Source organism: Panthera tigris, chromosome D1 (assembly GCF_018350195.1).
Source record: "Panthera tigris isolate Pti1 chromosome D1, P.tigris_Pti1_mat1.1, whole genome shotgun sequence".
Taxonomy (NCBI): domain Eukaryota; kingdom Metazoa; phylum Chordata; class Mammalia; order Carnivora; family Felidae; genus Panthera; species Panthera tigris.
In genome coordinates, this window is record NC_056669.1 from 110,976,181 (window position 1) to 110,995,960 (window position 19,780).

The 19,780-nt window shown below is 63.6% G+C and overlaps 1 protein-coding gene across 1 annotated transcript; it reads right to left on the reverse strand.

Annotated features, from left to right (window-relative positions):
- Positions 1-12,430: 12,430 nt before the first annotated feature.
- FGF3 (fibroblast growth factor 3) lies at positions 12,431-19,409 on the reverse strand. Its single transcript, XM_042959427.1, has 3 exons — positions 19,190-19,409; positions 17,041-17,144; positions 12,431-12,827 (listed from the first exon to the last, which is right to left on the reverse strand). Exons 1-3 carry the CDS (start codon positions 19,407-19,409, stop codon positions 12,474-12,476), a joined length of 678 nt encoding a protein of 225 aa, XP_042815361.1. The 3' UTR covers positions 12,431-12,473.
- Between the last annotated feature and the right edge of the window lie 371 nt (positions 19,410-19,780).

The following is a 19,780-nucleotide window of genomic DNA, read 5'->3' on the forward strand; positions in this document are numbered from 1 at the left end:
CAGGTCACGGTATGTGGGTTGGGCCACGATACAGGGGGGGGCGGCGACTCCCCAGAGCGGCTGGTGAGCTATCTGATGCGGCCGCTGCCTCCGTGCCCCTCCGTGACTCTCGACGCGGACGGAGGAGGCCTGATGGCCTTGGCTGTGCGCCCAGGCCTCGTCTCCCTGCACGGTGCCCACCCAGCAGGACAACGGGCCTTACGTGCGGACCCTGTCGTCTGCGTGCTCCCACCTTCTGTGAGACGGAGCGCCGGCTCGTCTTGGGAAACCTGCCTGCCCCCCAGGCTGCACTAGCAGCCCCTCCCCGACCCCGGGGCCCAGCACGGTCACCTCCATTGGTGCCCTCACCCCAGGGGGTTATCGTCGCTGGCTCTGGAGTCTGCTTCTCCCACGGCACCCCCGCTCTTAAGTGTAGGGCCCCCCTCGCACAGCCAGGGCCTCCATAAATATTTATTGGCTCAACGAGCAGATGAATGAATCATCCTGCAAACGCGGTTCTTATTTTCACGTAATAAATAGACCCTACCATTTTCCCACACCGTTCTGTGATCTTTGTGAACCCTGTGACTTCTCTAGACGGACCGCGGTTTACTTAACCGTTCTGCTCTGTTTCTAATATTAGATGGTTTCCGACGGTTTCGTTTCTCTGCCTTTTCTATTATAAACAACGCTGCGATGAACATCTTTGTGCGTAAACATTTTTTTTTTTTTTAAACGTATTTGGGATGTGATCTTCAGAAGCACAGCGTCTCTGCATTTGGGCTGAGAATTTCGGGTTAATTTACAGTCCTCAAAATTACCGGTTTTTGCGGGTGGCGGTCTGTCGGAGGCTGTCCGCTTAACCCCATCTTCACCAGCACCGGGTGGGCGGGTGGTCCCGCTTTGCTTTTTTCCTTACTAATTTGACAGGTAAGCAAGGAAACTACATTTTTATTGTATTTGTTATAAATTAAAAAAAATTTTTTTAATGTTTTTATTGATTTTTGAAGGAGAGAGAGACAGAGCATGAGCCGGGGAGGAGCAGAGAGAGAGGGAGGCAGAATCGGAAGCAGGCTCCAGGCTCCGAGCCGTCAGCCCAGAGCCCGACGCGGGGCTCGAACTCCCAGACCGCGAGATTGTGACCTGAGCCGAAGTCGGACGCTCCACTGACTGAGCCCCCCCCCGGGCGCCCCTGTTACAAACTTCTAATTTCTACAATAGTTTTAGGTTTGCGTTAAAGCTACGGAGATAGCACAGGGCGTTCCCGTGTACCCCACACCCAGTCTCCTCACCAGCCCTGACACATTGTCACTAACCGATGTCCAGCCGTGATCCCATCTTCCCAGTGTCCCCCTCAATGTCCCTCTTCTGACCCAGGCTCCCACCCAGGACCCTGCAGCACGTTCAGTCAGTACGTCTCATTCTCCGGGCCACCACGCTGGTTGCTTGGACTTGTTTTGTTTTGGTGACCTTGATGGTTTTGAAGTGATTTTCTTGCGTTAACTCCCGTGCCCTTGAGGGGCGGGGCTGAATCGGTCTCCAGGAGCTGCCTTCTGTGGGTGTCTTTTGTCTGTGCCTCTTTTTCTCTTGGGGTCTGGACAGCTGTCCTAGAAACCCTGGTGGCTTCAGCGGTTCTGAGCGTCATGGCCACCCCCCGCCCCCATTTAAACACCTCTGGTTTTCTTTGTTTGTTTTTTTCAGTCGGGTCTCTTATTTGGAAGTACTTGGTGGGTGATGGGGCTGGGGGCTGTCAATGGGCAAAGCCCACACTGAGGTTTATATCCCTCAGCTCTGTCGGGGGTCAAGGGAGGGCCTGGCCAGGGGGTAAAATACCTTGGGGGCAGGGTGAGCGGCTACCGGAGTGACACAGGGTGTCACTGCCTCAGGAGCAGAGGGCATCTCTTTCCCCGGGTGGGCCAAGTGCAAAGCGCCCCCGGCAGGCGGAGAGTGGCCTCAGCCTCTGAGCACGCTCCAAACAAAATGCAGAGTCCCCAGCGCGGCACTGCCCGGCTGACCTGCCTGCCTGCACCGGCCTGGGGCCCCTCTGCCCTCGCTCCGCGCGGCCTTTCAGCTGCCACGGTTGCTGGGGGTCTCGGCCGGGACTTTCCCCACCACAGGGCCTTTGCACTTGCTGGCCAGCCCCTTTGCACGGGGGCTCCTTCCCATCACTCGGGTGTCCGCTTGGACGTCACCTCCCCAGACAGATCTCGGTCAAAGTGTCACCCGATCCCCCACATCCCTCTGGAGCCCGCTTCACGGCTTGCCTTGTGGAATGGGCGGTGCTCACACCATCTCAAAGTAGCCGTTGGTCCCTCATGGATCGTCGGGGGGCCTCCAGAGCGCAGGCCCGGCAGTGGCACTGGCCCACCCTGTCTCTCTGCCGGCATCGACACCAGACCGGCATTTAGGGGAGGTTAGCGGCGTCTGTGAAAGCAAGCAGATGGGGGGGCGGCCGGGGGGTGTAGACGGCATCAAGCGGGACCTCTCCGCCACCAACGGGACGGCATCATCTGCTGCCGGGGGGGCCGCAGCCCGTGGCCACCACAGCGCCAGCCTCGAGGACAGAGCTCGATGCAGAGAGGGAGTGGGGCCCGGTGAGGAGGGCCTGGCCCTGGACAGCGGCCACTTCTCCCCGGTGACCAGGGCTCTGTCCCCAGGAGCCGGCCCGGCCCCCACGCGTTGACATCGCGGCGGGGGCTGGAGCCCGTGACCTCTGCAGCGCGCCTGCCTTAAAGCCCCGGAGCCCTCCCCGGAGCTCCTCGCGCTGCCTGGCTTACAAGGCTCTCCACGAGGGGCCAGGGCGGGGGCGGGCACCCCCAGTGTACAGGGAGACGCGGGATGCGAAAGACAGAGCAACCACCCTGCCCGTGCCACGGTGAGTGCAAAGAGGAGTCAGGTTTGGACTTGGGGCCACACTCTGACCGTTAAGACGGGGCGCTGTGTGACCTTGGCAGACGGCTTCACCTCTCCGTACTGTCTCCTCATTGGCGAACCAGGGACGATAGTCAGAGCGTGTGCCTCCGAGGGCGGTCGTGTGGCCCGAGCCAGAGCGCGTGTGTGCGGGGACTCCGGCCTCGGGCATGGTGGCCCTTAGCCACGGCCGTCGGGACTCGAACCTCTGTTCCTGGCCCAGGGCCCTCCCCCGCTTACGCCCACCCCAGCCCCTCCTGAATCACAGCAGGGTTACGTTCGGGGGGAGGAGAGCTGCCTGCCTCCCTCTGCCGGGAGAAGACAGAGTCCAGATTGGGGGCGGGGGGGGCGGTGCACAGCTCGGGTGGGAACCCACCTCGCGTGCCCCGTGCAGGCCCCTGGTGAGCCTCTGTGACGAGCAGAGACCAGATCACTCCCAGAGGTGCTGAGAGCCCCGGCCCCGGAGGACACCTGCCTGCGGTCGCACCGGGGGACGGGCTGCAGGTGACAACGTCCAGCACGCGTGGCTGGGTCAGGGTCCCGGTGCCCGGCACCTCCCGTGGGGGTGCGGTTTTGAAGACGGTGCTGGCCTGGCCTGAGGCCCTCTGAATGGCCCCAGCCCCCAGGGCAGGGTGGGAGTGCCAGGTGAGGGCACCAGCCCCTGCCCTGCCCTGCCCCTGCCCCTGCGCGGGAAGGGGCCTCTGTAACGGCCACTCAGTGTCCCATTGGAAAAGCCTCTGTGCATCTCTTGGGCCCTGGTTAGGGAAGTTCCCGAGCGGGACAAGCAGGGGTGCGGACCTCTAGCACGTGGCCTCAGGCTGGGCTGGCAGTAAATCTTAATCCTTTCTCCTTTCCCCCCTTCTCCTCTTCTCTCTCTGCCTGTCGCGTCACTGCTTGAAGCAGCCGTGTGACTGAAGTCCGGCCAATGGGAGGAAAGCAGTGCTAGGGGGTGTGGCTTCTGGGAGATGTCCCGTGAGGTGGGGATACGCTGGTCTTCTTTGCCGTGGCGGGGTGCAATGCGATGGAACAGCTGGGGCCCAAGCAGCCATTTTGTACCATGAGGTCAACACCGTAAAATGAAAACGGAAGGAACAAATGGGAGGAAGCTGAGACCCTGATGAATGTGGAGCAGCCTTATCACGCTGGACCTCTTCTACACGAGAGCTACACACTTTCATCTTGCTTCGAGTTCCTTTACCTTAAGGTTTCTGACCTTTGTAGCTGAGTGGATACTAACTCACAGATACTCCAGGAGGTTTCACCGGGGAAAGATGAGCTATGATGTCCAATTCTATTTGCTTCCGAAAGCAACCTCGAGGTAGGCACACGGGGTCGGGGGGTGAGCATTGGAAGGACCCAAGCTGCTGCTGACAGGGCCAGGGATGGCCCAGATTAGATGTTGGCGAACTTCCGGGGAACCGTGGCCCCCCCACCCCCACTCCAGACTGTCTCCTTCCAGCAGAAGGCCTCAGGCGGCCTCAGACAATGATGGCACAGACACTGTGGCAGTGACCTTCCCAAGACCCACGTACCGGCGTGGGGGTAGCCCGTCTGTGCCCAGTTCCCCACCCGCCCCCTAGCCCATCGAGAAAGGATGTACGCGTTGGCCAGAGGGCAGTCATGCCTCCCAGGAACACTGTCCCCAGGGCAGCAGGCACAGCGACCGCTGAGACCCAGCTTCCAGTCTAAGCTCATGCCCTACCGCAAGGGGCTGGGGGCTTTACCCTCGAGCCTCAGTCTCCCCACCTGTACAATGGGGTTCATAAGGGCCAGCCTTGCAGAGTGGCCGGAAGGGGTTCAGGGTGGTGAGGGGTGAAAAGCCCCTGCCCATAGCAAAGCGCTCTATGTGCTAACTTGCTGAGCGTGAGCGACTGTGGGGGTATCCCTGCCCACCCGGACTTGTAAATACGCAGGCGTCACCAGGAAGGCTGTTAACACACAGGCTGCTGGGCCGCCCCCGGGGGCTCTGATTCAGCACGTCTGGAGTGGGGCCCGGGAATGCATTTCAAGCCAAATCCCATGTCAGGAGACATTTTGAGCACCACTGGCTGAAATCAAGGGCCCATAGACAAAAATGTGAAACCGCGCCCTTCCTTAGGACCACCGGAGCCCGAGCCACATATGGGAGCCCGGTGGCTGGGTTTGAATGTGGGCTCCCACCTTGGAGGCTGTGTGACCTTGGGCAAGTAGCCTGCCTCCTCTGGGCTTTTGGCTCCTTGTCCATCACGTGGAGGAGAATTAGAACCCCGCTCCGTGGGGATCAATCCAAATGACAGGGCACCCAGCCAGGCAAGCGGCCAATGCGTGTTTTTTCTCTTCTTCCTCTTCCTTCTGCCACCCCCCCCCCCCATCATCATCGTCATGTCTGGATGAATGTGTTCTCAGTAGGGGGAGCAGTTCTCTGTCTCCCACCCAGGGAGCAAGAGTGGGAGCCTGCTACGTACCCTGCTCAGGACCAGGCCCACCACCCGCGTCTTGCCCTCGTGCCCGGGAAGGGGGACCTCTGCCCTCCAAGGGGCATCCTACGTGTCCACGCAGGGATGCTGTCGCCTCCCTAGGATTGGTCAGCCCTGAACTGATGGCCAACTCCTCCCCCCGCCCCCCCGGCCTGACCCTGGTGACCCAGCGGGTGCTGCGAACAGGTCATCAGCAGGGCCTGCCTACCAGGCTTGGGCAGACCGCGTGGCCGGTCCTCAGTCCGGGGGACACACCTGGGGCTCGTCGCTGAGCGCGCTGCCACCTGCTGGTGGGCTGTGGCACTGCAGGCAGGGTGCCCTCCCAGACCCCTTGGGACAACGCAGCCCCCTGTCTCCCACTTGTCCCCAAAGTATGGAACCAGCCCAACTGTCACGGAAGAGTTTGCAGGCGTGGCGGGGGGGGGCATCACATTTATTGAGGGACAGTCTGCCTACCATACACCCCGATTCAGTGGCTCTGTATTCACAGCACCATGTGCCGTCACCGCCTGTGTTAGGCGTCCCCATACCCTAGAAAGAAAGCCCGCGTCCAGGGTCCGTGATCCCATTTCCCCCGCCCGCCCCTGGCCACCTTCAGCCTCCTTTCTGTCTCCACGGATTTGCGATTCTGGACATTTCGCGTAAATGGGACCACCGGTATGTGGCCCTTGTGTCGGGCTTCCCCCCCTTGGCACGGTGTCCCAGTACGTCGTTTCTTCCTCCGGCCGAGCAATGCATCGCCGCGCGGCCACGGCCCGTTTTCACGGTCCGTTCGTGAAAACAGCAGCTCTCCGAGCTGCTCTCTCTTCTACAAAAAGCCAGCAACAGGGTGTAGCTGACACTGTCCCTTGGCCTCACTCTCCCATGGATCCCAGCGCTCCCCCAAGGCTGGGGAGAGACAAGCCCCTGGGGTTCTTTGCTTGAGGGGAGGGGGCCAGAAGTTCGGGGTGGGGGCGTGGCTGCCTTTGTGAGCAGCCCTTGGCCAAAGACGAACTGGAGGCGGTGAGCAAACAGGCCAGGCGCCTCCCCACTCAGGTGGGTGATTGGTGGGGACCAGCAGCGAGGGTACGGTTATCGGGACAATCAATTCCAGATGGGGTCCGGTTCACTGAACAGAAAGAACAAGGCGTAGTGAGAAAAAATGCGAGAGGAGCCCCAGTTTTGGATAAGGGAGTCGCAGAAGGTCTCTGAGGCAGTGACATCGTGGTAAGTAAAGATACAGAAGGAGCCCGCCAGGTGAAGAGGCAGCGTGTGCAAAGGTCCTGTGGCAGGGAAGGGCTTGGGATAGGCAGCGAAGTGGGGCTGGAGGGAGGAACGGGGGAAAGACTGAGGGGCACAGGAGGTAGGAGGCAGAGGTGGCTAGAAGAGTATCCCGGTGGAGGCGGCTCTTGGCAAAGCCACTAAGGCTTGCCGCGTGCTTGGGGGTTCAGTCCGCTCAAGAATTTGAGCTTGCAGATAGACTTGTTTGTGCATGGTAAGAGTCCGTGAAGGGAGGAGGTCAGAGAGAAACGTCTTGTAACAAAAAAGCAGCCCAGGCACAAGAATCAAGTGAGCAGGACAGGTTTCCCGGCCAGCACCCCCTGGGCTCAGGGCTGGGGGGGGGGGCCCACCCTCCTTGGAGAACCTGGAAGGTCCACCCCATTTGGTTCAGCCCAGCCTGGCCAGGGGTCTGCGTGCCAGGCACCAGCCTTCACTCTTTCACGGCACTGAATCTTGGAGACGGCCTTGTGATGTCCGCGTCTGTATTGCCCCCATTTCGCAGAGTAGGAAACTGAAGCTCAGAGTGAGGAGAGCACCTTCCCGAACAGAGCACAAGCCCCGAACAGAACATCAAGACCCGCCTCGATCGAGACCCAGGCTGGCACAACTCCAAGGGCTGGGATTCCAAACAGCCCTCGCCACGAAGCCAGTTCCTTCTCTCATCCATCCCCTCCAACCATGGCCTCGGCTTTTCATTCTGGACCTTTCGACTCCCCAGGGCAGCTCCGAAGGGGGATGAGGATGTTGTCGAGCTGTCATCTAGATGGCGGCCGGCTGGTCACAAGGCTGTCAAGAATGGGGTCCTAACTGATGGTGTCCCATTGTCCTCACCAACAGGGAGCTGCTACAGTTTTTCCTGAATTTCTCCAGGTCACTGCTCTCAACCTGTTACTTTAGAGCCGTACCTCTGTCTTCCATGAGGCTGGGTGTGTGTATGTATGCATGGATGGATGGATACATGGAGGGATGGGTGGATGGATGGATGAGTGGATGGATGGATGGATGGACGGATGGATAGATGGGTAGATGGACGGATGGATGGGTGGGTGGAAGGATGGGTAGATTGGTGGATGGACAGATGGATGGATGGATGGATGGATGGACAGATGGATGTGTGAATGAGTGGATGGATGGATGGACGGATGGATAGATGGGTAGATGGATGGATGGATGGGTGGGTGGAAGGATGGGTAGATTAGTGAATGGACAGACGGATGGATGGATGGATGGATGGATGCGTGAATGAGTGGATGGATGGATGGATGGATAGATGGGTGGATGGATGTGGATGGGTGGGTAGATTGGTGAATGGACAGATAGATGGATGGGTGGATGGATGGTGGAAGGATGGGTAGATTGGTGGATGGACGGATGGATGGATGGATGGATGGACAGATGGATGGATGGATGGATGGATGGACAGATGGATGGGTGGATGGATGGATGGATGGATGCGTGAATGAGTGGATGGATGGATGGATGGATAGATGGGTGGATGGATGTGGATGGGTGGGTAGATTGGTGAATGGACAGATAGATGGATGGGTGGATGGATGGTGGAAGGATGGGTAGATTGGTGGATGGATGGATGGATGGATGCGTGAATGAGTGGATGGATGGATGGATGGATAGATGGGTGGATGGATGTGGATGGGTGGGTAGATTGGTGAATGGACAGATAGATGGATGGGTGGATGGATGGTGGAAGGATGGGTAGATTGGTGGATGGACGGATGGATGGATGGATGGATGGACAGATGGATGGGTGGATGGATGGATGGATGGATGGATGTGTGAATGAGTGGATGGATGGATGGACGGATGGATAGATGGGTGGATGGATGTGGACGGGTGGGTAGATTGGTGAATGGACAGATAGATGGATGGGTGGATGGATGGTGGAAGGATGGGTAGATTGGTGGATGGACAGATGGATGGATGGATGGATGGACAGATGGATGGGTGGAAGGATGGGTGGGTAGATTGGTGAATGGACAGACAGATGGATGGGTGGGTGGATGATTAGAGAAATACACTGCCATACCTCCTAAAAGGTAGATAAGTGTATTTATTTTATCCATGATAATAAATGAATGTATGCAATTTCCATCTTGAAACCAGCCTGCCAAAGCAAGAGGTTTCCCAGGGATGCCCACCTTGCCATCAAAGCTCCTGGTGTGCCCCCTGCCCCCCCTTGAAAATTTCCATCCATTCCTCACCTTTGAGCCACTCGAATAAGCACACCACAGAATAGTCGCCTTGGTGAGGCACCTGCTCCCGTGCGTCTCCCAGCCCTTGCGGGAAAGAGCGGTACCCGGCCCTCCCCTCTGACCACTCCTGGCCGTGCCGCTGTTTCGACAGAACATTCGCCATCTGTGTCCCGTCAGTGATCCTGATGGCCACCGCGGAAGCCCATCTGGCAGGTGGAGAAACCAAGGCTGGGGAGAGGCAGGGGCCCATTCTCATGATCAATCACGAGACCACAAAAGCGGCCAAGGCGGTGTTTGGATCGGCAGGTAGAAATCCAGCTGCTGCACTGCCTGTGTTTCCACCCCAAAGTCTCCTGTCCCCTGAGTCCCGTTTGGAGGTGCTCACACGCAGTCCTGCCTGTGCTCTCAGGCACAAGTGCGGGCCGCCCCGGTATTCCAGTCATTACAGTTGGAGAGGGGACGGGGGTCAGCTCCAGAGGGTGCCGCATCTGGCTCAGCCCCGGGACGTGGCCCCGGCAAGGTCACCCTCGGATGGCTGGGGGCTAACTGCAGACCTACCGGTTCACCTTTGCAAGCCCTTCCACCCCCGGGAAGGCGGGAGGCCTCTGAACCTGCCGAGGGGCTCAAAGACCCACTCCAAGCAGCTGAAGCTCGGTCACCCAGAGGGGGCCCGCCCACGGCTGGGGCTCAGGGGCCAGGCAGCGGGTCCTTGGTTTCTTGGCTTCACACGGATGGGGCCACCTTTTTCCCGGGGCAGCTGAGGAGTGGACGGGTCCCGGGCAAGCAGAGCGGCTCTCGCCCTCCGAGGCCACCTGCTGCCTGTCCTGTCAGCTCTGCGCAGGCGAGGGCGCCCGGCTGGCCACTCCCTAGCGATTCTCTTTTCCCCTAATTGACTCGGCACTGCTCACCGGGCACCTTTGACGCGGCCAGCTCTCGACTTTTGGCGGGAGGCCAGTGAGACCAGCAACGCAGCTCGGGCAGTCAAGACATCGCTCTGGTTTTTTCGTTGTTGCTTCTGTTTTTGTTTTTACGTTCTTTTACCATTTTGTCCACTTTTAAGCGTACGATCTCGCGGAGCTAACCGCTTCCGCAGGCTTGCGTGACCATCGCCGCTGTCCGTTTCACTTTTTCCTCTTCCCAGATGGAAGCTCTGTCCCCATCAGACCCTAGCTGTCCCCTCCCAGCCCCGGCGCCCACCGTCTGCCCTCTGTCTGGATAGACGTGACTCCTCTAGGGGCCTCGTGCGAGTGGATCACACAGCAGGTCTCCTTCTGCGGCTGGCTCGTGTCGCTCAGCGTCCCCTCCTGGTCCATCCCTGCTGCGGCAGGTGTCGGCTTCTTTCCTGGAGGCTGAATGCTACTCCACTGTGTGGATGGACCGCACCTGGCGTCTCCAACCGTCTGTCACCGGACACTCGGGCGAGCCCACCCCGCGAGTATTGCAAACACACGGCTGCGAACGTGGGGGAGCAAATGCCCGTCGGAGGCCCTGCTTCCAGCCCAGTCGGGCGTACCCCCTAAAGTGGCCTTGCTGCATCCCGTGCTAATTCTGCGTGTGACTTGTTGAGCAGCGGCCATCCTGTTTCCCAGCGGCCGCCCCACTGACAGCCCGACTCCTGCTGGCTCTCCGCCCAAAGTCCCAGAGACCCTCGAAAGCAAGGACCCCGCTCAAACCCTCCCCCTCCCCCTTCTTCCTCCCCACCCCTTTCCCCCTCGGCTGGGCAGGTGGGGGTGACAGCAAAGGCATGAGAGGGAGGTAGGCCGTCATCACTGGGGCCTCTGGGATGCCCTGTCCTGGCTCACAAGGCATCTTCTCATGGGGACGTGGGTGCCCGGTCTCCAGCCTCTGCCCGCCCCACGCCTACAAAGAAGGGACCGGGCCAAATAGTGAAACCCGAAAGCGGGTTCATGAGACCCCACTCCCATCCCGATCCCCTTTCCGGGGGATCCTACCTGTGTGCCCACCGCCCCACCCCCAGGAGGGTCCCCAGGAGCCTTGTATCTATCTGCCAAGAAGAGAAGGAGGGAAAGACGTGATGCACACACGAGCTACAGTAGACGCAGAGGGTCCGGGGCCTCCTTGGCGTGCTGGGGTCTCAGACCTTCTGTGCTGGTGGGCTGGGCAGTGTGATGTCCCCGGGGGGGGGGGGGCAGGGCAAGAGTCACGCCCTGTGACACCAGCCCAGTGTCCTGCAAACATGCGGCTTGGACAGAAGGAGGCCGGCCAAGCCTGACGTGGGTGGCCTGGCTCCCTGCCTGGGTGGGGGGGGCCAGTGCCTCCTCCCTCAGGGGCACCGGGGGCCTCCTGGGGACAAGGCCAGCTGTCCCCGCTCAGGAGGCAGAGCGGAACAGGGCAGCGCCTGCGACTGGCCCTCAGCCCCCCGCCCAGGAGCTGCTGCCTTCCCACCTCTCCCATCCAATCTGTTTTGGGTATTAACCCTGAGCCCCCGAGCGTCGCCCCCTTTGTTTCGGGGGCATCTTGGTGCAGGGTGGGTGCGATGTGGCCTGGGCAAGCTCACCTCCTGAACGTGCTTCCTCCTCTGCGACCCAGGGGGCCACGCCGGGAACCTGCAGCATCTCGTTCCATACCCCTCACCTGCTCCCCCTGCAAGGTCCGAGAAAAGTGAGCCACTGCCCGTGCCCTCCGGCTCTCACCGGGGCTAGCCTCAGGTGACCCCACCCACTGCCACGGTGGGGGCAGCAGGTGCACGGCCTTTGCTCCTCTGGGCCCGGCAGGCTGCAGGGGTGAAGGAGTTCAGGGAGGCTCGTACCTGGCACATCGCACAGGTGCTTAAAACTGCCCATGGAGACACAGCTTCACGATGGAGGGAGTTTTTTGGGGGGGGGGTTCTAAACAAAGGAAACCCGTCTCTCTCTCTCTCTCTCCACGTGCAGGTGCACACACGCACACACGCTCACCCATGCACGCGTGTGCCCCCACGGGCACAGGAACACACACACGCACACACACACACGCACACGCATCAGCCTGTGCTTTCCGTCCCCACGAACCACCTCTTGCTTTCGACAAACAGCCGCTTTCCAAACCAGGGCATGAAAACGCATCGTTAGCCCTATTCCTCAGGATACAGTCTTTCGTCTGAAAAGAGCGATTTGGCACAGACGCGGTCATCGTCGCAAGCAAACAGGGTTCGAGGAAAAACGGCAAGGGTCTCCCCGGGCTCAGGCTGCGTCGCAATCTATCAAACGGCCGAGTCGAATGCAACGCTTTAATGTTTCGGTTACACAGACGCCCCCCGCGCTCCCCGCAGCCGAGCCACCGGCAGGCTTCTCGGGCGGCCCCCGCGACAGCCGGCTCCCCCAGGGGGGGGGGCCGAGGGGGCTCCGGGCCCACGTAAAGCGGCCCTCCCTGCCCGGCCCCCCTCGGCCGGCGCTCCCTTCCGACCCGACCCCGCTGCGGAGAATCGCAGAGGGCCGGGAGGCACACAGCAGCCGGGCAGAGCAGGAGAGGGACGGGGGCAGCGGGGAGCGTCCCGGAGACCTGCTGCGCCGCGGCGATCGGCTGTGACGGTGGGCACTCGGGCCCCGGCCGGCCCGCACCTGCCGGGCCGGGTCGGCCGGGGGCTCGGAGCCGGCCTGGGCCCAGAACGTGGACGGCCTTCCTCGGCCGGGTCCGGGGTGGCTGGGGGGGAGGGGGGCTACGCCCGGCCCCCCCGGCTCTCTTGCCGCCGCCGGGGCCGGGGGCCCTTGCCGGGGGGCCTGGGCGGGCCGCCGCGGAGCCCGGCCCCGCTCTGGAGCAGACGCACCAGCTCGTGGTCCTTGTGGTCCAGCACGCGGGGCAGGAACAGAGAGGACTTCTGCGTGCGGCGTGTCTTGAAGCCCCTGCGAGGCCGGCCCTTGCCGTTCACGGACACGTACCACAGTCTCTCGGCGCTGGGCTGGCGCTGGGCCCCCGGCCCGCTGGGCGCCGTGCGGTACAGCCGCGAGGCGTAGGTGTTATAGCCCAGCTCGTGGATCCGTTCCACGAACTGACACTCGGGGCTGTAGCTCTCCTGCAGGGGGCCAGGCGCCGGGGTCAGCCGCGGGAGGCCCCGCGCTCGAGGCCGGCGGCCCGGGCCTCGAGGACCCCCCCCCCACCCCCGCTCCTTGGCGGGGCCCCCCTCCCCTCCTTGCTCCCTCCCGGCCACCCATCTGACCCGCTCCCACGCCTGGGCTGTGCCCGTGCCCCCTCCGGGTCCGCGGCCTCGAGCTTCGGGGTTCAGCGCGAGGGTCTGCTCGTTTCCGGCACGGTTTCCTGAGCCCCCGGGCGTTGTGGCTCCCCCAGCCCTGTCCTCCCCCCCCCCACCCCGCCGCAGGCACTGACTAGGGAGGGTTCCCCGGCACGGGGACGCGGGGCGGTGTCAGCAGAGCAGATGTGGGGCCTGCCCCAAATCTCCGCGGGTGGCACGGACGTTGGCAGGACGTCTGCACACAGGGAGAGGACGGCACCCCGGACGCCTTGGGAAAAGCGTGCGTGCGAGAGAAAAGAGACGAATGTTGAGAAGAGCACGGGAGGGATGGTTTCGTGGGGTTTTCAGGAGCCTGGCGCCTGCACGAAACTCGGCTCTGGGCCTTGAGCTCTGAGACCGGCCGCCTCGGCCTCGCGGCGCCGGCCCCATGCGCGTGGCCCAGAAGCCAGGAGCCCAGGCGGAAGCTCATGAACCTCACAGACACTGCTCTTGTAGGGCGACTGGGGGTGCCGGCGCCCCAGCACCAGTGGGGGCTGCGCGGGGGCCTGTGTGGGCCTGGGGCAGGCTGGGGGGCACGGGCTGAGACGCGGGGCGCTGCCTTCTCAGAGGCGGGCATCTGGAGGGAGAGAGGCACAGACTGGGAACTCCGGGGGCCTCCACCAGCGCCCCCTGGGCCGCCTCGCGGGGCGCCCCCGGGTCGAAGGGGTGGGTGTGCCAAGCACCCCCAGGGCGTCCCTCCTCAGCCCGGGGCCCAGGGGCAGGGCTGGGGGACGGGCAGAGCTGGGCAGAAGGAGCCCGAGACCCTCATGGTCTGTCTCCATCTGTGGAGGGGAAAGGCGGCCGCTGCCGAGTGCAGGTGGCCCCAAGGGCCACAGGCCCGTTCTCAGGGGGTCACAGGCTGGTCAGAGCCACGCCCGCGAGGCGGGCAGCACGTGACCTGCAAAGGGCACGGGAAGCACGATGCTCTAGCACCAAATACCTGTCTCCCGATGACGTGTAAGTTCAGAGGGAAGGGGGCTGGGTTCTAGCTCTTCCGGACCTCCCTGCTGTCCCCTCTCTGCTGTCCCACCCTTCAGGGGATGCCCAGAATGCCCCGGGTCACAGTACAGACGCCATTGACAAAGACCAGCCTCCGCACCTTATAGACGGGGAAACTGAGGCCCGGGGTGGCGGCAGGCCCCAAATCACGGGCATGTGGCACCGTTCTGGTCTGCGTTCAACCCCCGCCTAGCGTGGGAACCAGGGGCCGTCTGGGGTGAGTGGGTGGGCTCCGGGCTGACCCCCGTGCCAGGCGGCTACATTGGGGCCTGACCCCCACGCTAAACTGTGAGAAACTCAGGGGTGTCGTAGCCCACGGCCGAGGCCATGAATCAGGAAGCCAGAGGGCGGGCTTTCTCACTGCAGGGGCACTTTGTGGGGCAACTGAAGGGACTCAGTCCTGTGAGCCTCAGAGAGGGAGGAGTTCAGGCCCTCCAGAGGGGGGTCCTGGGGGGGGGGCGCAGAGTTTGCATCTTGCGGAGGGGCTCCCAGAGGGGTCAGGAGGCCCAGGAGGAAGGTGCCAGCACAGGAGCAGGGTCTCCAGGTGCCCCAGCTGGGACTCACAGCGGCAACGGTTCCCGAAGCCTCGCTGGTTCCTCCGACTGTCCCACCCCAGACCCTCTGCTCCACGGGGGCCTCCCCCCAGTCACCCCCACCCACTGGTGCCACCTGCTGAAATTCTCCTTGAAACCGTCCACCTTGGGGAGGCTGCTCTTCCTTCGCAGGCTCCAGAAAAGCCAGCCTGGGGCAGAGTGTGGCTGTGGCCGGCGTGGCCGCGACCCCAGCTGGTTCTGAGCCCCAGGGCACCGGGCAGGGGGTGTGCAGGGAGGGCGGCCTCAGGTGTGAGGGGAGGCCGGCTGAGAGGTACCCTGCCCATGAGGTGACACCTGGGGAGTCATTAAGGGAGAGGTGGGCACTTTCTAGCGGGCGTTTCTGATGGGGGCACTGCAGTCGGGCAAAGGCACGGAAGGGTGACCAGCGTGGCTGGTCCTGGGGAAGCGAGAGGGGTTCAGGAGGCTGTGGTGAGTACACGGGTTATGGAACAACGGTGGAAGGGAGGAGCCGAAGGCGGTCCGGGCAGCTCCTTTGGGGGCCGAGGCACCCCGGTGGTGACGTGTGGGCGATGGGGAGCTTCTGGAGGCCATGACAGGAGCGGATTCACAGGTAGTAAGATCCCGATGCATATACCCAGCAGAGACTGTGACACATGGATGCCCGGGGCAGTAGTGAATGAAGGAATGAATGCCAGGGGGATGATGGATGGATGGATGGATGGATGGATGGGAGGGAGGGAGAGAGGAAGGAAGGAAGGAAGGAAGGAAGGAAGGAAGGGAAGAAGAAAGGAAGGAAGGAAGGAGGAAGGGAAGGGAAGGGAAAGGAAGGGAAGAAGGAAGGAAAGAAGGAAGGAAGGAAGGAAGGAAGGAAGGAAGGAAGGAAGGAGGAAGGGAAGGGAAGGGAAGGGAAGGGAAGGGAAGGGAAGGGAAGGGAAGGAGAAGCCGGCGTTGTCAGATCTAACCAATAGCAGCCACAGGTAGACTCTGACCCACGGGGATCCCCCAGGCCATGCTTTGTGCTGTCCCCCAAAGCCCTGGGCCCGGGTCCCCCATGGGAGACGTGGCAAAGGCCTTAGGCTCCCCCTCCGGATTCAGCCCTCCCCACCCGATCCATGAACTTGCTCAGTGCGGATGATGGCCCTCGGGACCGGTGAGACCAGCACCACCCCTGCAAGGCGACGAGAACGCCTCACCGGGGCCCCTCTCCGTAACGGACAAGGGGCGTCTGTAGATGGTCTCGGGCCACTTGAGGAACAGAAAATCAGTTCTGCCCACCGGGCACCAGGGGCACGGGGCTGAGGCTTCGGCGAAGCCACGATGCCCCTCAAGGAAAAGTCAGGCCAGAGCCCGGCCTGAGGGCATATCACTCTAGAAGCACCTGCTGAAGAGGCTGGGCGCCAGGGGGGGTCCCTCCCCCCAGACACGGCTTCTCTGAAGTGGCCCCTGAGGCAGACAAAGCAGCTGGGCGCCTTCCAGCTTTTCCATCTCCTTCGGCAAAACGGCGGAAGGTCTGGGACCAGACGGCAGCTTAAAGAGGGTTTTGCTCATCACACTTTGCCCAGCTCCCCAACGGGCAGGGAGAGGCTGGTGTGGGTCCCCTGCAAAGAGACTGCTGCACGGAGAGAGGGAGCTGCGGGGAGATGGTCCTCGGGCTGCGTCGTCTAGGTTACCGTGGACGGAAAACCTCTCATTGCCCAAGGAGGTATCAGCCGAACTGCACATAATGACTAGTTGGAGACGGCAAATTTCCTGCTTACATGCATTTTACTCCATGCGTCCCCACCCCTGCCCTTGGGGGAAGGACACCGCCACTGCCCACAGAGTCACGGGACCCTTTTCTGTTGCGGAGGCCCCAGGCTGTGTAGACTGGATTCCGAATCTGGGTGCCTGGGAGGCGGGCCCTGTGGTCCTTCCTCTGTGTTGCGGCCTGAGAACGAACAGCTCTCGCCTTCCCATCCCCCGGGGGAGGACTGGCTGTGCCGTGCCCTGCTTCCCTCTCTCGTCCCCCCAGGAGACCCCTGGTTGAGCCCGCAGAAAAGCTCTGCCCCGCAGGCAGTCGCGTGGCGCCCCACGGCTCGCCGGGTCTATTTATTTCAGTGGAGATTCGGGGGACAATCTCTGCCTCGCTCTCAGCTACCGTGGGGGGAAGGGCAGCGATGGTGAACAAAATGTGTGGAGGGGCAGCTTCTAACCAGCGACACTGGAGAACGTAAGACAAGTGTGACCCCGTGGGGTCCTCCCCGGGGGGCCGTGCCCCAAGGCAATCACACGGGCAGCCTCCCCGGGGCGTCGAGACCCCGGGGCTTGAGGCTCTGGTTCCGGCTCGGGTGCTGCAGGTCCCCGGACAAAGCGTTACACTGCCCACGTCCCCTCTGTCCCCTAACGAGTGGCCGAGGGAGATGGCCGCCCCATCCATGCCTGCCCGCGTGCGAGATCGGACTCACCGAAGCATACAGCCGTCCTCTCTTGTTCATGGCCAGGTACCGTCCAGAGAAGAGCCCCTTGATGGCCACGATACCCACCTCCACCGCCGTGATCTCCAGGATACCTGGGAACAGTGTGAAGGCCCGTCACTCCCCGCGCCCCCCCCACAGAGCCCCGCGCCGAGGGCCGAGGACCCCCTGGACCCGCCCAAGCCTCGCCCAGGCTCGGGGAGGTGAGGGCAACACACACTTAAGCGGGGCAGGGCGGTGGGGGCGGGGGGTGACTCGGGAGATTGAGGAAAAGAAGAAACTACTGGATGGGAGGCAGAGCCCCGGGAGCATCGGGGCAGGCTTCTCCAACGAGAAGAATTCCGACACGGGAGGGAAGGAAGAAAACTGACATTGCTACCCGCTGACTCTGCGGGGTGCGGGGTCTCTCAGGACACGGGAGCCTCTCAGCCACCCGGCGAGCCGGTTGCGCGATCCGACAGACAGGCCAGCTGAGACGGCCGGGGGTTAGGTGACTTTCCCGAGACCACCCCCACGTGGGCGAGCCGGAGCTCCAACCCCGGCTGCGGAGAGCAGTGCGGGAGCTCTCCGACCGCATTGTCTACACCCCACAGCATCTGAGGAGTCTGGGGCAGGGGTGAAGGCGGGGCTGCTGCGCGCAGGGCACTGAGGGAGCCACCGGAACTCACTGGCAGCGGGCCTGGGCAGCAGGTAACTGTGCAGGGCAGGGTCCAAGCGCCACAGAGGACGGTAGCAGGAAGCGGGCTTAGACGCCGGATGGCACAAAGGGAAGCTGACCCGGGCTCTCCCATTCCCACTGCGCGGAGGGACTTTAAGTCTCCCCTAAGCTTCCTTCTGAACGCAGGAGTGCCTTTTCATCAGAGGTCCTGCAACAAAGGCCCCGGTGGGGCCGTTGTCCCCCCGGCCTCCACGGGGTTCCAAGGGCTCCAAGGGGCTCTGGAGCCAAAGCGATGCTCTCTCCAGGGCCCCCAGCACAGCAGCCATCCCAGGGCCAAGACGCGGGGCGATGCAGGCCGCGGGCCTCTGGCGTCCATGGGACGCAGCGGGGGCGGATTGCGCGCCGGGGGCGGCGGCGCCGCGTCCGGATGCGGGACAGGGGTGGCTGCGCACCGCGCGCTCCTCTGCCCCCAAGCTGCCTGCCTTGGATGCTCCAAGGATTCTGATGCTCTGTGGGAGCCTGCATTTGGAGAGAACCGGGGCGTCGCTGGGAAGGGAGCGCGGGCGCTCCTGGAGCCCCATCCTGCGGCCCCCGGGACGCCCTGGCGACAGCTGGCCCCCCACGCGCGGCTCCAGAGGCGTCCTCCTAAGGCGCCTTCCCGGGGCTGCGGCTTTCCTCGCGGAAGCAGCGGTTTCCCGCCGCCGCACTGCTTCCTACGCTCGGCGCGGGGGCGAGCGCCGCGGGCTGCGGCACAGGACACCGGGCCCCCAGCCACGCTCCCACGCTCCCCGCTGCGTCCCTGCCTCGCCCCGAGCTCGGGTCTCCCGCTCCCGGCCAAGCGGAGCTGCTTCGGCCCCCGGCCCCCGCGCTCCTCTCCCGGAGGCTCAGCCCGAGCCCGGGTCCCCACGGCCAGAGGAGCCAAACCCCGGCGCCCGCGGGGCTCCCGCTGGAGCCCGATCCGGGCCGTGGGGCCGGGCGGGAGCACACCTGCGCCCCCGGACCCGGGCGGACGTCCCTCCGCGCGCCTAGCTCGTATCCCGCGGCCGCACACCGAGGCGGCGCCCGCCCTGCCTGTCGCTCTGCGGCCGAGGGCGGCGGTTCGGGCCCCGGGAAATGACTCTCCCGGCGGCGGCCGCGCTCCAGGAGGGCGGAGGGGCCGGCGGGGCGCCCCGGGGTCGGCCGAGGAGGAGAGGTCGTCAAAATAGTAAGAGACCCTACCCGCCTCTTCCGGCGCCTTTTCTCCCGCCAACTCACGGGGCTCAAACTTGCCGGGGCCCCGGGACCCAGCCGGGCCGGGCGCCCCGGGGGTGTCCACCGCGCGTGCCCTCCGACGTGACCCCCCTCCCCCCCGCTCCCCTCGCGCTCTTCTCCCCGACGCCAGGCGGCGGCGGGGGACCCCGGCGGGCACCCTGGGCGCGCCAGGCCCTTCCGGACCCCGCTCCCCCCCCCGGGGGCCCCCGCCGCCGCCGCCTCGACACTCACTGTAGGCGCTGTTTTCCAGGCTGCCGTTGACGCGGCCGCTCGGGTGCAGCTGGAGGTGGTACTTGGTGGCGCAGTAGAGCTTGCGGCGCCGGGGCGCCCCGCCGAGGTGCTCGTAGACGCCGCCGCGGCCGCCCGCATCGCGCCGCAGTCGCGCCCCGGGGCCCGCGGCCGGCCAGCCGGGCTCCAGCAGGTTGAGCAGCAGCAGCCAGATCAGGCCCATCGTGGCATCGCGCCCGCCCCGCGGCGGCGGCGGCGGCGGCTGCAGGCGAGCGCGGCGCCCATGGAAGGGGCGGCAGCGGGGCCGGGGCGCTCGGAGCGCGCGGGGCGGTGCGGACTCGCGGCGAGCGGGGGAGGGGCGGGAGGGAGCGGGGGCTGGGGGAGAGAGGGAGGGAGGCAGGGAGAGAGGGAGGGAGGGAGGGAGGGAGGGAGGCACCTCCTTTAATTTTCACCCGGGATCCGGTGAAATTTCCGTTGCTGCGCAGGGAAGAAAAGACGGTGCGGCAACAAAAGGCCGACGTGGTGCCCGGGCGGAGGCGCGGGAGGGGCGGGGAGCCCGGCGGGGCGCGGGGTTCGGGCCGGGCGCCCCCCGCG

Coding starts and splice junctions, on each gene's coding strand:
- FGF3 (XM_042959427.1), bottom strand. CDS start 19,409: ATGGGCCTGATCTGGCTGCTGCTGCTCAACCTGCTGGAGCCCGGCTGG. Junction 17,145..19,189: donor CCTGGAAAACAGCGCCTACA/GTGAGTGTCGAG, acceptor CACTGTTCCCAG/GTATCCTGGAGATCACGGCG. Junction 12,828..17,040: donor GAGGACGGCTGTATGCTTCG/GTGAGTCCGATC, acceptor GGCCCCCTGCAG/GAGAGCTACAGCCCCGAGTG.